This window comes from Euprymna scolopes, chromosome 35 (genome assembly GCF_053919585.1).
Source record: "Euprymna scolopes isolate OS-2025 chromosome 35, ASM5391958v1, whole genome shotgun sequence".
NCBI classification, from domain to species: Eukaryota; Metazoa; Mollusca; class Cephalopoda; order Sepiida; family Sepiolidae; genus Euprymna; species Euprymna scolopes.
The window spans coordinates 69,598,555-69,615,437 of NC_136516.1; the positions used below are offsets into that span (position 1 = coordinate 69,598,555).

Consider the following 16,883-nt stretch of genomic DNA (forward strand, 5'->3'; position numbering starts at 1 on the left):
CATTTACGGCCTTTGATGTGCTATCATAGATTGTAGTGTCATCAGCATAAATGTCTACGAATGATGTAAGGATATGATTTGGAAGATCATTTATGCAGATGAGGAAGAGAGTTGGGCCCAGGATGAACCCCTGAGGGACTCCAGCATTAATACTGAGAGCTTCTGATTTCTGCCCATCAACCACTACTCTTATGAATCTATCATGAGAAATGATTTAATAATTGAGAAGACATTTCCAGCTATGGTATAGCTAGAGATCTTGTGAAGTAGTCCATTATGCCATACCTTATCATAGGCCTTTGATATGTCAAGAGCGATTGCCCTAGACAGGAAGCCTCCAACGAGAGATTCGCTAATCCTATGAGATATTACTGTGTAAGCACGTCTGCTATAGATCTAGCGGAACGGAAATCATATTGCACGTCACTAAGAAGGTTGTTTTTGCTGAGATGGTTGACTACTTCACCTCCGCAAATAATCAAGGAGCAGGTAATGCTTGGGAGATTGCCCTTCTAGACCAAACAGATGCTACACTTTGAATTATTTATTTGCAAAAATGAAACAGGTAAATTTTACAAATTAGGCATGAGGTCATCAAAAGTGTGAGGAGTAAAGGGTGAGGTAAAGACTGTAGTGTTCACTGGTACATAAGTAAAGTTCTAGGTGGTTCTGATTTGGAACACCCAGGAAAGTTCAATGGCAAGATATTGGTCGGTTCTACAATGATGGGGTGTATTTTTGCCTCAATAGTGGCTTGCAGGTAAAGAACAAAATTAGAAAAAAATAAAAAAGAATTTAAAAAAGCAGGTGCACAACTCAACGTCTCCAGAGATTACACACGTCGCAGGCCACAGTTCACAGGCACTGGGTTGGTCAACCTCTTTCTTGCTTGCTGGCTCCTTTCAATTGGTACCATTCATTTGTGATGTAGTTACGAATTCTGCAAGCAACAAATAATTGACTTGTTTATAAAGATTAATCTATATATCTATAAAAGTGAAAATGTGTGTGTGTGTGTGTGTGTGTGTGTGTGTGTGTGTGTGTGTGTGTGTGTGTGTGTGTGTGTGTGTGTGTGTGTGTGTGTGTGTGTGTGTGTGTGTACATTTCCTTACCAAATAACTCTGTCAATTTTCGATCTAGAGACTCGAGATTTGACAAAAGGAGTATTGAAATTTGGGAAAATCTTTTTAATGGGTTTTCGGCCAGAAATTTGGCTGTCAAAGTTTGAAGAATGGTGTCCTTTTGAGATGAAAAAAAAAGCAGTATGAAGAGGCCAAAAATAAAAAAAAATTAAAAAATAAAAACAGCTATGATAATGGCTTTGTGACATATAATCATAAAAAGCAATGTCATGTATAACCATCTAAAAGGGATTTTACAAACTTCTGCATTTGGTGCACCATAAAGAAATTAAGCATCATTAGATTACAAATGTGTCTGATGGAAGTCAAAGATATGACAAACCTGGCTATAGATGTTTTTCTTGATAACTATACATCATAGTTTTAGTTTTATGCAATCATGTAAGGTTTTCACTTACTGATGGGTATATAACAGTTTATACACAGTGTCATTATTGTGAACCCAGCTTTTTGATTGATAACACACTCGCATGCTGCTCATAAGAAAATTTTATTTAAAAAAATGATAAAGTTACATAAAACATCAGAGTATACATAAAAGAGAGAAAATGGCATACTGACAGATGGATAAATAGAGAAAGAAAGAGAACGGGAGGAAGAGGGGGAGAAAGGCAGATAGATAGACAGAGAAAGAGAGAGACAGAGAAAGAGAGAGAAAGGTAGAGAGACAGATAGATCATTACATCTAGCTACAGTGTGCACAACTGCTCCTCCACTCTCACTAAAGTTTCTGGGGGAGAAAGGCCACATTGCTTCCACCTGTCAGTCAAAACTTTCTGGCAGAAAACTTCACATGGTTTTATCAACTTTTGCTTTGAGATCATCTCTGACCTTTAAGATGTCACTCAAACTCTCCAAACGCAGCCGCCATTATCTAACATTCATACAAATTACCATTTGATATTTGTCTGAATTTGTAACATTGTACACTTGTATACACGTTGTGGCCTCAGTCGCAAAGTAGATAAAAGAACAGGAAATAACTCTGACTAGTTTTTTGGTTTGTACAATAACATTTATTTCTTTATCATTATCCCCGTGACGTCACCCACGTGATGCAGAACGTTCTCCAAGTCTCTCCCGAGATTTCAAACGTTATCTCGTCTTTATCCAGATCTTTGTCTTTCTTTTTTGTAGCCCTTTTTACCTCCCACTGATGACGTCACTTCTCATGCATTTACATACATCCATGCGATGTTACAAGTTATTTCCTGAGATACGTTTTCTCTTGTTTCTTTGTTTTTAACAGTTGCTAGTGTTTATATTTTCCTCAATGACATGCATTTAAATGACTCCAGGAATCCTCTCTTAGATTTTGGATTTCATTTTAATACGTTGATAATAATATGAGTCATTACTTACCAAAAGCCACTCAAGAATAAGATTTAATGAGATGAACAGATTGTCAATTGAATAATAAAGAATATTATGAGAGGATTGAAAATGATGGTTAGAATGTCCTTGAACACTCATTATTCCAAAATTAAAATCTTTGACTTTGGCAGATGCTATTTGACATTTTCTCAAAAGGCATCGGTTGTTGATGTGGCTGGTATCATCACAGCAATAATAAATTAAATTAAGCAGGGGAAAATAATATACATATTAAGAATAAAGAGATAATATGTATTCTTACAAAAGAGTATAAAGTGTTCAGGTTATCAAATTTGGTCATATTTCTTTGATCATCTGCACAGAGGACGGCTTTTAAGTTTGTGGAACAAAAATGAAAATCTGTTAACTTTTAGGAACATCATTTTCATGAAAGAGAGTAATATCTGGCCATATTTTATCTTTGATTCGTTCACAGTAAGTTTCCAGGTTGGGGAAAGAATCTACAAAAAAAAAATAAATAAATAAATAAATAAAAAAATAAAAAATAAATAAATTAAAAAAAAAAGTTCTAAGTAAAAGAAAGAAGAGTAAAGAAAAGTTATATTTTTTTTAAATCTTGATTTATTTTTGTGTGTTTATTAATTTTTCTTACTGCCAGTAAAAAAACATTCACTTATAAGTATGTTATTTGGTTGGCTAATAATAGAAAATATTAAATTGGAGAAGGAACATTAAAAACGTCGGAACATTTTATTTCAAAAGTTCTTTTACAAACTTTTAATTTAGAATGAGTTTAAAAAATGTTCAAGAACTTCTAACATAAATTTTGGTTTGATTGTTTTGTTTTGTGGCAGATCCACCATTCTCAAGGTATTTAATGCCGAATCCAGTAATTTTGGAAAAACGTTTTTATGCTTAAAGTTTTTCATATATTTAAATATTTATACTTAATATTTGGTTTGGTTATTTTGTAAAGGAAAATTGTTTTGTTTTTGTTTTTTGTTTTTTTGTAACTTTACAAAACATGATTGAGTTGTAAACAAAAGGATAAAAAAAAAGCAATGAACCAAATGTTTAGTGCATTTTAGATCAGAAAGCCAGCATCTCCAGTCTGATCTAGTTAAACCACGTGACAACAATACATCGGATCAAAGGCATTGATTCCAAATCTGCTATTAGTTCGGCTCTTAGCTCAACCATCTAACTGTTATGCCAAAACACACATCAACAAAACTTTGCCTTATATATAGATATAGGTTTAGATAGACCCTTACTAGATAGACTTACCCTTCATTAAAGTTTGTCCATAACTACCTTTCTGATACCAATAGAATTGAGCAAGAAGACCAAATACGCTGCAGTCGACTTCACAAATTTCACTGCCCATCAGATATGACTTCTCACCTGTCAGAAAGAAACAAAATCAAAAAGAGAAACAAAAATTTTGGTTAAAGAGAAAACTTGGTAACAGTTTGTCAGTTTATTGTTTTGAAATCACAAATTGACAGGTTTTATCAAAAAACAGTCCCTCCTAATTTCATACTGCTTAGATTTAAGCGGAATTTTTAATTTCACAAGTTTGTAAACATTTTATTAAGAGAGTTAACAAAATTTCTGTTGCCATTAACCCTAAGTCCGAGTGGCAAGATTGTAAAATCACATGTAATCACCTAAAAAAGTAGAATACCTCCTCAAGAAAAAAGTTGCTTTGATTATAAAAAGAAATAATAATATCCAATTAAAAAAAAAACGTGATATTCTTATGAAATATTGAAAACAAATAATTGCCCCTCCAATAACATCTTTCCTAAAATATAATGAGCAACTGCTTTTTTTCATAAGCACTGCTTGTCAGTTTCCAATTTTGAAACCAGAAGTCGTCAGCAAGTAGGCTTTTTCTCTTAAACATAAAATATTTTGCATTGATTTTTTGATACTACAAGGGTGCATATGAAAATAAATGTTTTCCTTTGTTTTAAGATTCCAAATGGATTATGCCATTTTGTGAAAATCAATGTGTTTGATCTCATTATAGGATGTGGTAGGACGCCTCTCATTCAAATGTGTTATTAGCAATTAACAATTTTTATATTTGAGTTAATGATGGAATATATAAACATCTCCATTGAATCATCTATAAAAAGTTGAACCAAGTGCAGGAGAGACAGCAATAAACTCAAAGAAAAAATAACAATCTTAAAAAGATCTCTCAGATGGAATGTTTTAGATAGTAAAATATCTGACATCTAGTAGGATGCCCCATCTCTCTCTCTGTCTCTGTTTGTCTGTCGCTTTCTCTCTCTCTCTTTCTCTCTCTCTCTTTCTCTCTCTCTCTCTCTCTCTCTCTCTCTATATATATATATATATATATATATATATATAATGTATAATATATATTTATGTATGTATATATATAAGATATATACATATAATATATATTTATATATGTATATATATAATATATATATATATCTATAAAAGTGAAGGTGTCTGTCTGTGTGTCTGTGTACATTTCCCTATGCAATAACTCTGTTAATTTTCAGTCTACAGACTCGAAATTTGATATACAGGTTACTGAGATTTGCGAAAATCTTTGTAATCCTTTTTCGGCCAAAAATGTGGCTGTTAAAGGGTAAAAGTTCAACGATTTGACTTTTGAAAATTCTACCAAACTCCTCCGCCAATTTTGGGTATAAACAATTGAAATTTTAGATATAGGTTTCTTGGACATGGATCTAACTTAATAACTTGATTTGAGACCCAAACAATAAATGTTAAGGGGTCATAATAGGGGTCAAAGTTTTAAAAAATTTGACCTTTGCGGTTTCTACCAAATTACTCAGACAATTTCTAGTTTAAACATTTGAAATTTTACATAAAGGGTATTCAGAGATAGGGCAAGCTTTTTAATCGGTTTGAGTCGAAACTTTGAGCTACCAATATATAAATGCAGGTATGTATGTTTGCATGTCTGCCTAAAACTTTCGACAGAGGCGACGAATTTTCACAAGATCAGTATCGTCTTGAAGCTTGACTCTTCAGACAACAAATATGAAAACTTGGCTAGAAACATTAATTTCTTCACCCTCAACTGGGCACTTTTCTACAGGGAGGGGTCGCTTTTTTCACCGATATTTTCGAAAGTCATCCCCTCTTTTCGATTGTCTAGCCTTAATTTAAACCTACGTCACTTCCAGTTTGGTGGTGGTCGTAACAGCAAAGACGCCAGGTTTTTTCCCCCGTTCTTTTCCTCCTTCGCGGTACGGGTTCAAGCCTGCCTTCCTACTACCACTTTTTTTTTTTGCTCAACACACACCTCCAAACACTTGGGCAACGCCGGGCTGAAATGCTAGTATATAATATATATACATATAATATATATATATAATATATATAGATATATAATATATATATATAATATATATATATAATATATATAATATAATAATGTATATATAATATATATATATATAATATATATATAATATATATAATTATAATATATATATATCTATAATATAAAGCTGTGTGTGTGTGTGTGTGTGTGTGTGTGTGTGTGTGTGTGTGTGTGTGTGTGTGTGTGTGTGTGTGTGTGTGTGTGTGTGGTCACAAATAGGCTCCTATATGGTTGACTATTTTAAAAAACTGATTACATATAATGATAGAAGATGTATCAAGGATCAGGATGGGTATGTTTGATCTGGCAGAATGGTGGTTCATAAAAATTGTGGGGTCCGCATTCGCGCCTGGCCTCCAAAGTATGGAAATAAAAAATTAAAAAGAAAACGTTTACCAGGGTTTTTGATATAGATGTACATAAGAATATTTTGATAAGTATGTTTCAACTTAAATAGGGATGGTATAATAAAATTGTGGGGTCTGCGTTCGCGCCTGTACTCCATGGAAATATGGCACAAACTTTAATAAAGACTTTTCATAAGTATACTTTGATAATTATGTTTCAGTTTAAAGAAATATGGTATAATAAAATTATTGGGTGTTCGTTCGCGCCTGATCCCCATAGAATGTAAATATGTCATAAAGTTTAACAAGGTTTTTTAAAAGGGGTGAGGGTCCACAATAACACCTTAACTTTAATCTTAATTCACGTTAGCTTTTATTTATTTTTTTGAGTTTAATCATATTGTGTCGAATAAATTCACCTCATAAATTCACGTTCTTATTAAAGTGAAAGCCAAAACAAAAGTTGGAACTTTAGACAATTCTCGACACAAATTTTGCATAAGTCTGTTTTTTCCTTCTCCACTTGCACATGGCACTCTTTCCAAAATAGATAAATAGATAAATAATAAAAAATAAGAACGTTACTTGTTATCGTGTCAAAAGAAGGAAAAAATCCAGCTCACGTGATTATGTGTCTTTTTAAAAATATTTACATAACCTTTTTATTTTTATTTATATATCTGTTTAAACTTTTTTTTGTCAGTCTACTAGAAGGAATCTGTTTAAACTTTTTTTTGTCAGTATACTAGAAGGAATTCAGTTGATTACAACCCTTTTTGCATGTTCTTTACATTACAATAGTACAACCCTGAATCCAACTGCGCAATACTACACCGTTCAATACTGTAAAACTGCAACGAAGCTGTTCTGCTTGAAAAGGGCACCATTTTCTTCTTATTCATATTTATATCAATACTTTGCTTTAAAAAACTAAAGTAATTATGTGTTTACTTTTTTAATATCCCATTTTGCTGTTTCGGATTATTTTACTAAAGTAAGTAAAGCTTCATTATTTTTCAAAACTGTTTTTGTTTCTTTGTTTTTCAATATTTCGGCGATCTTATTTAGTAAGAGTGTTTAGCAGAAAAGCCAACAAATGACTACCTGAAAAAAATAAATATACAAGAAATAAATGTTACCATAGTCAATAAAAGTTCAGTTCATGTTTTTTTTTAAAATAGTTTTTAATGCTCTTTACTTGAAATAATTTCAGCGAACCGAAATTAAAACGAAATTTGAGGCGATAACTACTTAAATGACTTTTTATATAAACTACACATGCCATAATCGAATATTCGTCAAGCACAAAATAACAGAAAACATGAAAATATGTTTATAAATATTCCTTACGTTGACGGAACTCTTTTAAATTGTTAACACAGAATGCTCAGGTGCCTCTCCTTCAAATTGAAAACGGGGCTCTCTATTTCAAAGTCGCTGCCATTTTGATTCCTTTTTAAATTGGTTTGTGAATTAAAAAAAAAATTCTTTTTACAAACTACTTAAAAATACAAACCAATGAACTTTTCTGCCATAAAAGTAACTTTTATTGACTATGGTAACATTTATTTCTTGTATATTTATATTATTATATATATAACATTTTCTCTTTGTAAGGAAACATCATTTTGTTGGTCACTCTTGGCTACGAATGGAAACAAAGTTGATATAAAAAATATAGTTTCGCAAAAATTATCTTTACTTTCATCATATTTTGTTTAGGGTAAAATTTTTTAGTATCAAAACCTATCTCTTTACAACCCCCTCCTTTTCATAACCTATCATACTTTCATCAATCACAGTCCATTTTCTGTAGGCTGTTTTTGAACCCAGTCAACGACGGGTACTTCTGCTAGTAATATATATATATATATATATATATATATATATATATATATATATATATATATATATATAAATATATATATATATATATATATATATATATATATATATACTATAATAGAGAAATGCGAACATGAAAAGTATATCATTAATCTTAAACATGGAAAATTAAAGGACTAGGATACTCTCATATAAAACATTTTTTTGTTCTAAAGTAACATTCGACACTCCTTTTTTTAAAACTAAATAAACGTTTTAAAATAAGTTGAACCATTAAAAACTTACAAAGCTAAGTAGGAAATGAACACTTAGAAAATCGATTTTATATATTTTAAAACAAGTAAATATATTTTTTTAAAATATATATTATGGGGGTGTAGTTTCTTTTAAAAACAATAATCCCTTCAAGAACCGCCCTAATATGGGTTTCCAATCGATATGTATTCAATAATGAAGAGTTTTCCTAAATTTTATGCTGCATCCAATTTATAATTAATTCTAAGTATAATTTTCGTTAAGTTGAACTATTTAAATTTAATACAGCCAGTGAGTAAAATTTTGTTTCATCTTTAAGTAAATTTATTTATTTATTATTATTATTATTAACAGCAAAGTTTAGTATCCATTCTGAAACTACACCACCTTTTCTGTCCTCGTTTAGTGGAGGAAAAATCCTTCTTGACTACTTTTTCTTACTAAATAAACACTTTAAAATAAGTTAGACCACTAACAACTAAGCAATCTAAGTGGAAAAATCGATTTTGCCTCTTTTAAAACAATAGTAAATAAGTATAAATATTTAAAACATGCGGTCTGTAATTTCGTTTTTGAACTAAATAAACGCTTTAAAATAAGTTGAACCACTAACAACTTAGCAAGCTAGGTAGAAAACGAACACATAGAAATCGATTTTACCTTTTTTTAAACAACAATAATTAACTAAAAATTAACATACAAATTCAAGTAATACAGGGTGGCCCAAAAAAAACAGAGGAAATTCAATTGTTTTTCTGAGCATTTTAAAGTCAACGGAGAAAAAAAGGCCAAAGACCCTAGTGTTTTGATGTGATATTTTGAATATAATAAACTAGTTATGACCAAAGTTTCATTCCATTCAGACAAAACACTAAGAAACGCTGCCTAATTATTGTTGGGGCCCGTTTGTTTGGGGGGGGGGGTCACCCTGTATCAGACTAAAACTGATTTACATTTTTACTTCTATAATTAATTTCCTTTCTCTCCAACTTTCCAATCTCTATTTACATGTATTTTTGCTGTGCTTGTAAATAACAACAAACACTAATGACATGTTTTTATTGTTGATGGTGGCATTAATAGTATCAAAATGACAAATTATACCAACCCAGAAACTCTGACAGTGCTTTTAAATCCATTTTTGTAATCATCTTAATCTCATCCCAGTTATGTCGGCCAAGACCATGGCTGTAGGCTTGTTTGAACTGGTGCCTCTGAACAAGCCAAAGAATTGCACCAGACAGAGACAAACTTTTGAAAATAGTTTGATTCTTTTCATAACTCCAGCGTGACAGCACAAGGCACCTGTAAAAGAAAAATATAATGATTACAAATGGTGGCATAATAATCTATACATAAATGGAATACAACACCTGTATTTTTGTATATGTGCAGTAAAATATATTATTTATTCAATAAATGCTGAATATTTCTAATAATTGGTTTGTTTAGTAAGAGTAATCGCCTCTTAGTGGGAACCCTTGTATCATAAATTGGGGAGAGAGAGGGGGTTCATGAACTCTTAGTGCCAGCACTACTTATTATGTTATTGAATCTATGTAAGTTAAAAAATCACTAAAATTTAACATTACAACAACTTGTGTCAGCCTCAGTGAGGGAGTTCGAAGTGAGTTATAACTAATTAATTATCACAACCTGTATTTAAAAACGTTTCTCTTTTTCAGCAATAAATGCCTGATCAAATTACATCATTAATTTAAAGGTTGAAAAATGTTAATTCATCTTGGGAATGAAAGTATATAAGGGACCAGAGTTATCTCCCTTTGAGTAAAAATAATTTTAACGAATAAGAGTTATTCCCCTTTAGTTTAAAATTCTTTTTGCATAAAAAGTAGATTATGAAATCTTATCACAATCACAAGATCTTGCAGCAACTCTTGTACAATTACGTGGTTGAGACCCAAATTCTTTGTTATTTGCTGCTTATGCTAATGCCTATAATAATAGCCATATCACTTTACAGACACCATGGTGACTTGTAAGTTTTTATCGTTCATTTAGCAGATACATAATTTACTTGCTTGTGCAGTTTTACTTTTTTTTTCTTTTTTGCTTTTTCATTCTAAACAAGGCATATTACCATTTATTACATAAAGGGCTACTATTTGGGATCATATATAACAGAGGCCCGTGCAGCAAGATATCTGTTCATATTACTTTTAAACTTCTGCAGTCAGAGAAGCAGAAAACAGGGAGAAAATTCCAAAGTCCAGTTGTCCGAAGAAAGAAGTTATTAGAGTAGAAGGCTTTCCGGCATTTAGAGATCTCAGCAGTGAAAGGGTGGGATTTTGTTGCTTGTTGGATTAATCGGAAATATGTACATCAAGTGTTATGAGTTCATCAAAGCAAATTGCATTAAAGTACTTGTAAAACAATTACAGGGATGCAGCATTGCGGTAATGGGACAGAGATTGGCGCTTGTCTGATAGCACAAAACCTATTAGATTTGAGACTATTTTTTGGACCCTGTCTAAGAGTGAGAGACTAGTGGCAGATGCACCAACTCAGGCGTAACAACAATATTCCATGTATGGTCGAATTGTGGCTTTTGAAAGATATAGGATTCTCTCTGGTGTGAGTAATTTTGTAGCACTGTAGAGGAAGCCCATGTTCTTTGCAGCAGCCTTGGTAATGTCTTCAATATATTTGTTCGAATTCATGTTGCCTGTGAATATTGTTGAGGAGTTTGAAGGCTGGGCTCTCAGGTAGAGTGTTATTTGTCATAGAAATCGGTGGTTGTATTAGGGCAATATATTTACTTGTATGCTTAATGTATACATATTTATGTTATGGTCTTTTTTTTTTTTGGTTTGCTGTAGACAAACTATTAATAAATGAAATGTATTTGTCCCCTATATTCTTTTTACCATCTTTTTCTACATGTGTGCATAGCCAATAGTCAATAGCATACATGATTATTTTGTTTGTAATTTGTTTTAGTCAATAGCATACATAATTATTGTAGCATCATCTAACATGCTCAGAGAATTCATTTATATTCTCAACCCGTTGGTTGCTTATCTTGAATAAATAGAATATCAAATATACTTAGTTTTCACCCAAAATACCTACCAAAAAGTATTTTCTTCAACCATCACTTGAAAAGATCTGGCAATGGCTTCTTCTTCAAGGCTGAGACTCTTATTAATATTTACATTGAATTTCTCATTCAGGTATTTAATACAAAACTGTGAATCTTCAACCACTTCCCCATTATATTCAATCCAGGGTATTTTCCGCTTTGATGAAAACTGCTTTTTGTTACTTATCTGTGAGAAATAGAAAAGAAGATTTTTATTATTATTATAAATTACAAGTTATCCGTCAATATCTAAGTTAACTAATCTTTTTATGACCACATCATCATTCACAATTTCTTCTTCTATTTTTTTTTTTGTTTGTTTGTTATGGAAATCGCTCCAAAAAAGATATGAAGACATTTGATGTTAGGAACTATAGAAAATACTCAAAGTCAAAAAGTAGCCAATGATAAGTGTTAGATGGATCGATTCCAGCCCAGCAATTCTCTCCCCTTTGTCAGAAACATTGCACATGGAATATGAGGACTAAAGGATAAAATAAGGAAAGCAAGCGTTACGAGGTTGTTGAAAATAAACTCATGGTCCACTTCCTACTTTCTTATTCAGTAACGTTTTGTGTTATTCGTATGGTTTTGAATTGAATAAGTCGAATAACACAGAACTGTTGAATATTTATTGATGTAAGGTTGAAGGATTATCATTTTGAAAGCAAGTAGTAATAGTAGTTGAGAACACACACAGAATACCAACTCACAGTATCTGTGCTTCTTCCTGGCGTCAAATTGATTTCTTCTTTGTTCTTTTTACCAGCAAAAGAGAAGAGTTCATTCTTAGTAGCAGCAACAGAACTCGTTTCAATTCAATTAAGTATTGGTGTGATCCTTCACATAAACAGAGCGGCAGTTCAAAACAAAATGATATTACCAATGAAATTCAAAACACATGTGAACACCATTAACTGCATCAAATTCAAAAGAGGTTTCTGCCACAAGCAAACAATGTCACTCCTTTTATTGAGCTTTTTTGACTGACAAAAGTACCTATGTTGCATGTTATATATTCACTGCAACAAATCATTAAAATGTGCTTTTCAGTCTATATAATTTCTAAATCGGCTTTTATCACTGGTCTTCGATATATACACACTGACAGCGAATAAAACACAACACAGTTGATCTATAAAAAAATGTTTTGCTTATTTCACACTAATAACAGTTTTGGAATTAGTTATGACGGGTGCTGACATCAGTAAAGGCATGTAGAGGTGGTGTGGATGTTTTGGCAGTGGAGAAAATGTGTCAGCTTGTCCTCGTTCTGTGACCGACTGTTGCTTGCTTTCTGTAGTGTTGATTTATATAAGCATTCTTTCACTCTGGAATGTTTAATATTTCCCATTGTCTATTATTCTAATACTTTGACTAATATTTCTGGTCAAATTATGCATTCTAATAGACAATGGTGGAAAGCCTCACATTCCTTACATAGAATCGATTTGAATGTGTGCAACGCATCGAATTTTTCTCTTCCTAGGGTCACCTGCCGAATATCCAACAGCATAACCACGCACATTCAACCATTGCTTTGAAATCAGATAGTCTCGGGTTCACTCCCGGGCACATCCATTGTTTCTTTGTGGTGGATTAGGGTTGGTCATAGCTGCTATACCTCTCTTTGCACCGTTATCACACATTTTGAGATTTTTTTTTTTTTATAATATTACTAGTGTACACACTCCAACAAAAATGATGGAAAAATAATTATGATTTATAAGTGCTCACATTAATATTCATATAAAATTATAGATTTACGTCAGAAATTATAATTTTTTGTTGCTTCTATATCATAAGAGCGAAAATCGATACTTTGGATTTCAAGTAAAACAAATGCTATCTACTTAATTGTCATGTTGCTATTAGTAACACATCCAAAAATTATGAAAACCGATAATGTAGAAAAATAATTATTAATGAAATAACAGTTTTCGATAAAGGCTATATGGGGAATAAATGTGTCCAACATTTTGCATTGCGTTTGAATCACTTTGTGTCATGTGATGTATGCTAAACAGTAAGTTTCTCTTTTTTTAGTTAGCAAAAGCAAGCAAAATTGCTCGATTTCACAAATTTATTTTTTTCATTAATAACTATTTTTCTATCTTATCGTTTTCCGTAATTTTTGGATATGTTACTATTTGTGACATGACAATTACATAGGTTCCATTTGTTTTACTTGAAATTTAATATTTCGATTTTTTTAATTTCGCTCTTATGACATAGAAGCACCAAATTTTCATACATAAATTATTATTAGCATTTCTAATCATCTAAGTATTTGTTTATTTTTTATTTCATTTCATTTCAGACGGTGCTGGTTGTTTGACTTCTTGTTTTCTTTCCAATGTAATCCTTTTAACATTTCAATAGTATAGGGCTGAACTATCCTTAGTTGAAAAAAAAATTGAAAGGTATGACTTATTGTTTTTTCCTTTGATTATCATTAGGAGGTAGGGGAGTGGGGGTGATAGACATTTATAAAAAGATAACGCCAATGTTAAAAGCATAAAAGACGTTAGTGGTTAAAAATAAAATTGAAATTGAATAATCATGGCTCACATCAATAAAAAAAGAAAAAAGAAGGCCCTGAAGTTTTTAAAAATATATATATAAAAAAAAAAGGAAAGAAAAATCATATAAATCGGTATAGAAAGCAGAAAGGATAAAAAGAAAGAAAACGATATAGAGATAAAATTACCTCCTCCTTTCCTTGAATCGTTGGGCAGTGTGTGACAAGATGGATATACATTTATTTAAAAATAAATGCACATTGTTCTTTATTATAGAGCAGAGGATTTTGTGTCAGCAACATTTACTAGGATGAGTAAAATTTCTGTAAAGATGTTGCTATTAAGAGTTTCAGAAAGGAGTTGTTAGTTTAGGGAAAGCTGTGACACAAGGTCAGGAAAATGGGATTTAAAAAGCCAGTGCCCTAAGGAAGAGCACTCTGGCCTACAAAAAATGCCTGGGTAACCCGATCGATATTCTCTGATAAGGGTGATTCAGGCGATTAGTAATAAACTAACCATTTCTCAAAAGATGAGAAAGCAAAGCCTGGTAGGGTGGATCTCCTAGAACTGCATAGCAGAATAGGGTCTCCAAAGTATGGTCCAGTGGTCCGACCCACCAAGATCTTTAATCTGGCCTGCAGAACTCTTATGGAAAACTTAAACATTTTTTTTTATTATTATAAAGGAGTCACCACTTATCAAGGCCTGGAGATCCCTCAAGGATAAATGTTACTGAGTGTATGGTAGTCAATGGGAAAATATCGTAGTAATCGTTGGTAGTGGAAATTTAGTAAATTTGATTATTTAAGGGGATGACTCATCAAGAATTTGTTCACATTGGACTTGAAGACGACCATATTGTAGTCAGTTGGAAAGCAGGAAAACAGAACAGAGTTCCACAGGCGTGCAGTTCTAAGAAAGAAGCTTTGTTCATGGAATCTATGTTTAGATTTAGGCATCGCGGGGGAAATTATTGATAGTGGTTTCAGCTAGATGAGTGTTTTTCATGAAAGTCAGGAAAGGAACATTGGTTTTAATGGAATGTGTTAAAAGAGTGTGGTGGTTTTTCTTTCTTTTTTTTTTTTTTTTTTTTCAGAAAAAAAGATTAAAAGAATGACGTTTGGGGGCAGCAGTTATACTGAAAAGCAAAATTAACCAGCAAAACAGCATTAAATACATCCACTTTTATGGGGGATGCTTCGTCTTCTTCTTCTTCATGATATTCACTTGTTTTCTGTACCTACGCATCCGAAATAAGTTTTTCTTTTTTTAAAATGAACTGGAGTTGACTTGAACAAGTTGATAAACTACTGCAGTAGTACGTTTGTGACAGACCCCCTCCTTCTGCCACATAATTATGTCAGAAATTAGCCAATTTCATGCTTCTAAATTACATACTAACAAATAATGATAAAGTAGAAAAGATTTTGGAATGTTAATTTTTTTACAGAACATTCTGCACTGATTCAGACTGTGGAAACAAATGGCCTGATAACCCTGTTTTATACTTATTCCTCCAATGTTTTTTGGATTCATTTATTTTTTTATTTTGGCCAGCATAGCTCTAAAAAGTCAACAATATTCCCCCACACCGTTCCAAAACTTTGGAGATCCCTATCTAAGTCAACGGAGAACAAGGCACCTTAACAATGGCCTAGACTCTGCTAGTTTTGGGGCTGAGAGAAAACCCCGCAGAGGGGCAGCTTGTCTTACTTAGTCATTAGTATAGTTGACTTGTTATCCCGTGTTGTACTAATCTCCAGGTATGTGTTAGACATTTTGTTACATTTCACTCTTCTTCTTCTTCTTATGATGATGATGATGATGAAGAAGAAGAAAAAAAGAAGAAGAAGAAGAAGAAGAAGAAGAAGAAGAAGAAGAAGAAGAAGAAGAAGAAGATGGCTGTGTTGTCGATTTCGTTTAAGTCTATTTAGTTTCAAAAATAGCAATTTTGTCACTTCCTTTATTTAAACACTTGTCATGCTGCACTTCAATTTCTTGTTCTCTGTCAGTGAAAGAGAAATCCTTCACGACTGAGACAATTTTTATTTTTGGTCCTTTTCTCCACATTAAAAAACGACCCTGGTGTCTAACTCTGTCCCGTGGGGAGACATTGTAAATAGGAACATTGTCAGTGGAATAGAAAACACACGCAGCTGGTTATAAAATTATGTCGTTTATTTCTGTACATATATTTTTTTTTATTTATAGATTGACAAATCTGATGGCCACATGATAGGGTTGGTTAGTGGTGTGTGGTAGACTGTGTTGCTAGCGCCTCTTTTGTGTCGTTCTTCTCTAACTCTTCTCGCTGTGTCTCTTTTGATTTGGTTTAGATGACGATTTCCAATCGGCTAACATTCCGACTGACATTGTTTCGCAAGAATGTGGTCACTCACTGCCCGATATTTTATGTCCTAAAGCCTGATCTTTGACATCATCACCCAGGCTAGTTACACATTTATTCGACTTACTCCTGTAAATATCAACTGTTTTATTTTTCACTTAGCAGATATTTTCACGAAACAAAATCAAAATTGAAATTGTTCCACAGGTCCAAATTCCTTATATATCAAGTTTCAAGTCTGTAGACCAAATATTCAGAGAGGAGTTATGTACAGACATTTAATACACACACGGATAAGGTCACTTTTATAGATAAAAATATATGAAAATATGTTTGTGTGCTAGAACGTTTTCACCCTAAATTCTACACAATTATTCACGATGTAGAAAATATGTATAAAAAGCATAGAAGTTACATTAAATCAATCATTTATAAGAAATCATTTTAAAAGTGAATGATTTTTTAATTAATGTTCGTTTTTCAAAGGAATATGCAAATTAGTTACGCTTCATGAAGTTGCTCGCATATCCATAACTGAGTATATTAAGAAGTTTGTTTTAATAATTTTTATATAGAAAAAGTAGGTTTTT

The 16,883-nt window shown here is 32.2% G+C and overlaps 1 protein-coding gene across 3 annotated transcripts in view; it reads right to left on the bottom strand.

Moving 5' to 3' along the window:
* Window positions 1-529: 529 nt before the first annotated feature.
* Window positions 530-16,883, bottom strand: part of LOC145259909 (failed axon connections homolog) — a 63,465-nt gene continuing 47,111 nt past the window's right edge. The window contains exons 4-8 of one of the 3 annotated variants that reach the window (XR_013864226.1): window positions 11,415-11,611; window positions 9,430-9,626; window positions 3,765-3,881; window positions 2,779-2,977; window positions 530-940 (exon numbers count right to left, since the gene is read on the bottom strand). Coding sequence is in view for 2 of the 3 variants with exons in the window: in XM_080117840.1 (XP_079973966.1) it covers window positions 2,880-2,977; window positions 3,765-3,881; window positions 9,430-9,626; window positions 11,415-11,611 (609 nt within the window). In the remaining variant the exon portion in view is untranslated. Of the gene's footprint in view, window positions 941-2,135; window positions 2,978-3,764; window positions 3,882-9,429; window positions 9,627-11,414; window positions 11,612-16,883 lie in introns of those variants that run through there. The other 2 variants (XM_080117841.1, XM_080117840.1) reach the window with 2 other exon arrangements.